General features: G+C 33.7%; 2 protein-coding genes across 2 annotated transcripts in view; both read left to right on the top strand.

The window, feature by feature from the left end:
* LOC105448105 overlaps positions 1 to 7,567 on the top strand; it is a 28,135-nt gene that overhangs the window by 11,723 nt on the left and 8,845 nt on the right. The window contains exon 4 of the mRNA XM_011686468.1: positions 584 to 719. Coding sequence (XP_011684770.1) covers positions 584 to 625 — 42 coding nt within the window. The 3' untranslated portion in view covers positions 626 to 719. The remainder of the gene's footprint in view (positions 1 to 583; positions 720 to 7,567) is intronic.
* The window catches only part of LOC105448107, a 68,574-nt gene continuing 64,929 nt past the window's right edge, over positions 3,923 to 7,567 (top strand). Inside the window, exon 1 of the mRNA XM_011686471.1 lies at positions 3,923 to 4,174. The gene's annotated coding sequence lies outside the window, so the exon portion shown is untranslated. The remainder of the gene's footprint in view (positions 4,175 to 7,567) is intronic.

The following is a 7,567-nucleotide window of genomic DNA, read 5'->3' as shown; positions in this document are numbered from 1 at the left end:
GTGCTCTTTTGACTCGGTTTTCGAGTTATAGAGGTTCGAGTTATTGAGGTTCGACTGTAATGTGTATGAATTGTAAATTTTTATAAACTTTTATTTTTGTATAAATTTCACTATTTATATACATTTCCCTACAATCGGAAATCAATTTCAAATAAAAGATTATACCATTACGTACTATATTCAACCTATTCAAACTGCGACTGGGTGCGATTACAAGTCGTACCATTTATAATCTTTTTTTTAAACTTTATATTCATGATATATACGTAAGATGTGTTTTCTTATATTTTATTATTATATGTATATTTTATCAGAAGTTTTTTTTACTTTAAATAATAAAACTGGTTCTGCTGCAAAAAAGTTCTTAAAAGACATCTAATAATAACATTTTTAAATATGATATTGATACTTGAAATATTTATTCAAATTTTATTATCTCTAACTTCATTATATGTCTGTTATAACTACCTGAGTTCTAAATACGTTATACATGTATATATAAATTTTGACACCATTGTGCGCCGCTCCGGACGGGCTCTCTCGGACGAAAGTTTCTCAAACGATAAACATTTTTTGCTTGCAGACGATACGCGAACTGCGGAAAACGACGATTAAGACTAGGTGACGTCGATTCGCCCACCTGAAACGCAAGATATTACCGCACGCGACTCGCTAAAGTCGTTAAAGCGAATCTAGTCGGATTTGGATACTTCGAAATAGTGAGTAATTGAAATTTACTTATTTTTCATCCAGTTACGAAAATTTTCGACAAAAAAGCATCAAGTTTTATCGAATAAAAAATCGAATCGTGTATGTAATTCTTTGGCAAGGATATCTTATTTCGTCTTGAATTTAATCTAAAATTTTTATACAGCCGAACCTCGATAACTCGAATCTCAAGGGAAGAGAAAAACCCTTCGAATTACAGAATTTTCGATTTATCGAAATTCGAGTAAAAAAGAGTTAACATATAAAAATTGAACTTACGGAGGCTTTGTACGAGAGTTTACAATTTTTCAATTTAAAGGAAAAAAATTTCAATATTTGACAGTGAATTATTTATTGCATATAATAAATGTAATCATAAAACAAATACCAGGCTATTATTCATGGTTACACATGGCTACAACTTCAAATTATAGAGACAGCGACAACAGAAGTTCGACTTGTAGAGGTCTGGCTACTTTAAATTCGAGTTGCAGAGGTAAAATAATACTGCATCTAAATATCTGATAAATAATTCGAGTTAAGGTAGGTTTTATTTCGATTTATAGAGATTTTCCGCAGTGAGGCGTGAAGGGAATGAACAAAAATTTCGTCTTATAGAGTCTTTTCGAGTTGTAGAGGTTTGAGTTATCGAGGTATCGACTGTATTTTTAAACTCCGAGTACTTAAACCGGATTAGATACTGTTAATTTAAAGTTTGCAAGTAGAAAGGATATTAAACGCGTATACTTACGTGATTATTTCGTATAATATATAACGTGGAGGATCGTAACGCGAATTATGTAATTAAGTTTTTCGTATATATGTATTAGCGATGAGCATTAGCTTTTCCATCCAGTTGCGTCAGTCGTGAAATAAATGTGCATGTTTAAGGATATGTGCTATAACTTCAATAACGTAATTTGGTTTGAGAATATATAGAATATTTTTTTCTTTTTTTTTAATTAGCCTAGCTTTTTGTGCGATAGGATCCGTATCAGATAGCGGTTTTCTTAATGAAATCAAAACCGAGGTTTCTCCTTTATGCAATTACTAAGCTGGCTGTGCAATATATCCCGCGCTTCCGGCGTCTTGTGTGCGAGTGTGTTGTGAAACTTTGTGAAAATTATTCGCACATCGTTCGTTCCTACGCGAATTACGGTATGAAATGAAATTGTACATACGTGGCGCGAGGAGACGGGTGAAGGTAAAGGGATGTTATTAAAAGATAAAGCAGTGTCTGCAATGAGATTTTAAGACTTAAGATTGAAGAAGTTAATCAATTACAGCGAATGTGGGGAGAATAATTGATTGTGATTGATCAATTTCTTAAATTTTAAGTCTTAAAGTTTTATTGTAGTACATTGTTAAATTCATAGTATTAATCTTCGGTTGTCACATGTTTATTTTCGGTCAAGTTTATCATTTGTCAATTTATTATAACCAATTTTTAAAAGGCCGCTTAAAAATTAAGAGTTTAATTGGATCGCCAAAATTCTTAAATGGAGTTCGAACATTGTAGAATGTATACTGATTGTAGAGAAATTTTAAATTAAAGTGGCATCGTTTTGAAAAAAATTCTTAAAAGAAAGTTTAAAAAAAAATCATTTTTAACATAAAAAGCTGGGATTATATTGCCAATTAGTATGACAACCGAAGATTAAATAAATTATATCCAATTTGAGTTATTTTTAATCATTTCTATAAGTTGACACTGCTTCTACTCAATATGTCATTAATTTTACTAAAACAATGAAGTTAAACAATTTAAGTTAAGAAATTTGATTGATTTTCTTATTTGTTACCATAATTAAATATATTTTATTTCTATTGTATACGAGATTTTCTTGTTAACCCTCACATTAAAACATATTTTTCCTTTTCCCAGTCCACAAGTGTTCAGAAAACATTTTTATTATAATTAACTTATAAAATTAGTGGGAGCATAATAGCGGTCTGTCACAGACCGACATTGTGATTAGTGTGATTTTTTTTAACGTGATGGTTTAAAGGTTAATAAAGCATAGAAATAGATTGATTAAATGTAGTAGTTTTTTTAAACCATATGTTTTGTGTTTAAAATAATACATTTTGACACATACATGGAAGTTGAAGATGTGTCGTACGTTTAACTCAAGGAATTGGGTTGCTTTTTTTAAGTCTTTTAACAGTGTATGAAGTATAGACACTATTAATGGAGACAAAATCGCTCAAGGTACGAGTAGATCGATTTCATAAGTTTCGATTTAAAAATCCGTTTACATATTTGCAGGGTTGGGTAAGTTAATATTTTTTTTAAACTAAGTTATAAGTTAAAGTTAACAGTCTAAAAATTTAACTTAGTTAAGATACAAGTTAGTCCATAATAAAATTAATTAAGTTAAAAGTTAAGTTAATAAAAAAAGTAATTGAAAAGTTAAAGTTAAATTTTTTCATTTTATAATTTTAGAGTTTCTAAATAAAGTTTCTAAATAAAGTATGTATTTGTTATACTTATTTCTGTCGAGCCACGGAAAGAGGACCGATTTCGAAGGACTTCTTCCAACGTGATTTAATGCACAGAAGGTCCGCGAACAGTGATTCCTTCCCGCGGTCAGACTATATTTATTATATTATTACAATCGCCTTGATGTGTGTTCTAAAATTTGAGTTTGAAGACACTAATTTAGACATGTATTTTATTTTGGGTTTACAAGAAGCACTAAAAATGTAACTTCAAGAAAGTTAGATCAAAATATATAGTTACCGATAAAATGTAACTAAATTAAATTAAAAGTTAAGAGCCTAAAATGTAACCAAGTTAAGTTAAAATTATTTAACTTTTTAACTTTTTAACTTAACTTTTATCTTTTTAACCAGCCACTACCCAACCCTGCATATTTGTTTAAATTTCTACGTTGCGCGACGAATTGAACTAAACGTAAACATCGGGACAGTTACGTTTAAATAAACGCGCAATATGCGCGTAGAGCGGGAGAGAGGATACCTTTGTTTCCGTTTCTGTTATTGGGCAAACTTCGCACACATTGCGCGTGTCGCCTGTGCGCGCGAAGGTGCGCGCGCGAGTGCCCTGCTCGGCCGCGTCGGGTCGGGGGGTCGGGTGGTGCGCGCTGCGCGGCGCGGGTGACGCGAGAGGGTCGAGACTCGAGAAGGGTGTGAGAGGGGAGGGGGGAGGCGCGGCGCGCTTTCATTGACGCGGCGTTTCTCCGGTACACAGTCTCGTAGCAGCCTCACGATCGTCGGGACGCCAATCGAGCGCTGTCGTCTCTCCGTACTCGAGTAATCTGAGCGAGCTCCCCGATACCTCGATCGGAGTCACGAACGTTCCATCCCCGTGTGCCGTGGTTTGCATCTCGTGCGATCTTCCGTGGTCTGGTGCGCGGTCGTAATTTTTCACTCGCGTCGAGCCGAGAGCGGGGCGGTGAGAGCAGCAGAAGCGAGCGGACGCCAGGGAGCGCCGGCTCTTCCGGTAAGTCGGTCGATTTGCGATAATTTTTAACGGGTGCAGGGCGAAGCCGGGGCGTGCGAACCATGCGCGAGGGGTGCAATATCGAGGGTGCAACGTACTCCGGGAGTGTTGGATTATATATATATATATATATCGCGCGATCGACGCAATATTGCGTGGTCGAGCGCGAGGAGGATTCTTCATCCGATGAATTTATTGAGCGTCATTTCTTCTCCGTAAAATCTCGAAATTTTTGCATTGAATTCTGCACTTGAGATAATATTCTTCCGGTAAATTCAAATTTCGCTTAAAGTTCGTTGAATCATTAAGAATCATCGATTTACAAGAGTCTATTAAAATCCCGACCTCTGAAATTGATCGAGGTATAAGATGAAGTTGGTAGATTAAGAAATTTAGCAGTGTTTATTTCGTATTCGATTTAAAGTCGAAATTCCCATCTTTCGAGTCGTTTGCGATTCATTTCTTCTCCGTGAAATCTCAAAATTTTTGCATTGAACTCTGCACTTGAGATAATATTCTTGCAGTAAATTCAAATTTCATTTAAAGTTCGTTGAATCATTAAGAATCATCGATTCACAAGAGTCTATTACAATCCCGACTTCTGAAATTGATCGAGGTATAAGATGAAGTTGGTAGATTAAGGAATTTAGCAGTGTTTATTTCGTATTCGATTCAAAGTCGAAATTCCCATTTTTCGAGTCGTTTGCAATTCATTTCTTCTCAAATCTCGAAATTTTTGCACTGAATTCTACACTTGAGATAATATTCTTGCAATAAATTCAAATTTCGCCTAAAGCTCGCTGAATCATTAATTAATCGTATCGATACAAGAGTCTATTAAAATCCCGACCTCTGAAATTGATCGAGGTATAAGATGAAGTTGGTAGATTAAGGAATTTAGCAGTGTTTATTTCGTATTCGATTCAAAGTCAAAATTCCCATTCTTTCGAGTCGTTCGCGATTCATTTCTTCTCCGTGAAATCTCGAAATTTTCGAATTGAATTCTGCACTTGAGATAATATTCTTGCAGTAAATTCAAATTTCATTTAAAGTTCGTTAAATCATTAAGAATCATCGATTCACAAGAGTCTATTAAAATCCCGATTTCTGAAATTGATCGAGGTATAAGATGAAGTTGGTAGATTAAGGAATTTAGCAGTGTTGATTTCGTATTCGATTCAAAGTCGAAATTCCCATCTTTCGAGTCGTTCGCGATTCATTTCTTTTTCGTGAAATCTTGAAATTTTTGCATTGAATTCTGCACTTGAGATAATATTCTTGCGGTAAATTCAAATTTCGCCTAAAGCTCGCTGAATCATTAATTAAGCATATCGATTTACAAGAGTCTATTAAAATCCCGACCTCTGAAATTGATCGAGGTATAAGATGAAGTTGGTAGCTTAAGGAATTTAGCAGTGTTTATTTCGAGTTCGATTCAAAGTCGAAATTCCCATCTTTCGAGTCGTTCGCGATTCATTTCTTTTTCGTGAAATCTTGAAATTTTTGCATTGAATTCTGCACTTGAGATAATATTCTTGCGGTAAATTCAAATTTCATTTAAAGTTCGTTGAATCATTAAAAATCATCGATTCACAAGAGTCTATTAAAATCCCGACCTCTGAAATTGATCGAGGTATAAGATGAAGTTGGTAGATTAAGAAATTTAGCAATGTTTATTTCGATTCAAAGTCGAAATTCCCATCTTTCTAGTCGTTTGCAATAATAAAAAAATTGTTCGCGTATTTAAATTTGACAGTTTTGTTAAGCTTTATTATAGCTTTGATAGCGCCAAGCGCATTATTAAAAATTCTGTGATGATTGGAAGTAAGAGTGATTAATGTGAGTGTTTCCGATTTATAAATTATAATTCAATCCGCTCACGCTCTTCCGCTTCATTCGCCCGTCGTAATGTGTACAAAGCGCACTAAATAACGAATCCCACGATTATGAACTTTCTTTGCATAAGTCTCGTATAAGGTGCTTTTACTTGAGATTACAATGTTGATTGAGGTACAATGAAATGAAAAGCGGCGGTGAATATATACGTTGATTTTATGGAAATTCGCAACCGCTTGAATACGTTGAAGACCGAACTGCAATTAGCGTGATGTTACTCGTCGACCGATGAGATTTTCTATCGACCGAAGTCAGGGAGTCGTGTTGAAAAGAGGGGGAGGGGGGGGGAGAGGGAAGAAAGGTTCGTTATTATCGACGAGAGTTGCAAATGTGCCGGATGAATAGCGCGTGAGATGTGCAGCGAAAACGTCGCGTTTAGACTCGATCGAGGAAAGCGTTTCCGACTTGCGCTGAACTTTACTTTCATAAGCGACACGATTTCATATTTTTTTACGTGCCTCTTCGAACGTACACAGAGAAGAAAGTGACCGACATTCTGTAACATTTAAAAAATTAAACAAAGTAGTATTTGTGATATAAATGTACTGTTAAATTCATAGTGTAAAATTTATTTAAATTTATTACTGCTCCTACTTAATATATAGTTATTTTTAACTAAAACACTATATTTATTTTTAAATAAAGCAATGAAATTGAACCCAAATTTGGGTTAAATTTGAACTGTTTTAAATTATTTAGTGAATTTCACGTCCAAAAGTTTTTTATCGACAATCACAAAACTTGTAAAATATACAAATATATTCATTTGTAGTGCCAAATATATTAACTGGCATTATTTAAGTTCTTTACACGATACGAGCAGTGATATGGTGCATATCTTATAACTTGTAAAAGCATAGAATTTCATCAATTTCATATTTCAGTAACTTTTATCTGGGACTGTATAGCCAAAATCCTTAAATTCGATAACCGTGCACGGAAGAACTATTTTGAAAGGTTTAAAAATTTTGCTAAAAACAGATCTGAAAATAATTTTTTATTGAATCATCAAAATAATTTGTTGGAATGTTAAAACTGATAAGTATTGCTATAAAACGTTTTGATATTCTAACAATCATTTTGACTTTTGCACAAAATAATTTTGATTATTGAACAAAAATTATTTTCAGATCTGGATTCAGCAAAATTGTTCTTTCCGTGTGCCGTTTTTGTTACGGAATTTTTTTCTAATTACAGGATTGATTTTCACACTCACACCGCGATATGTCGTAATAAAATCGTATGATTTTTCTGTAATCGAAAAAAATTTTGTAACAAAAACTTTTACCGAATTTAATAATTTCTAGTATACGGAAAAAACAATTTTGCTGGATTCAGATCAGAAAATAATTTTTGTTTAATAATCCAAATAATTTTGTTGGAAAATCAAAACGATTGCTAGAATATCAAACTGTTTTATAGCAACGCCTATCATTTTTAACTTTCCAACAAATTATTTTGATTATTGAACAAAAATTATCTTCAGATCTGTATTTA

Source organism: Wasmannia auropunctata, unplaced genomic scaffold (genome assembly GCF_000956235.1).
Source record: "Wasmannia auropunctata unplaced genomic scaffold, wasmannia.A_1.0 LD336088.1, whole genome shotgun sequence".
NCBI lineage: Eukaryota > Metazoa > Arthropoda > Insecta > Hymenoptera > Formicidae > Wasmannia > Wasmannia auropunctata.
The sequence above is the reverse complement of the archived record's forward strand: the minus strand, read 5'-3'. Positions and strand labels throughout refer to the sequence as shown.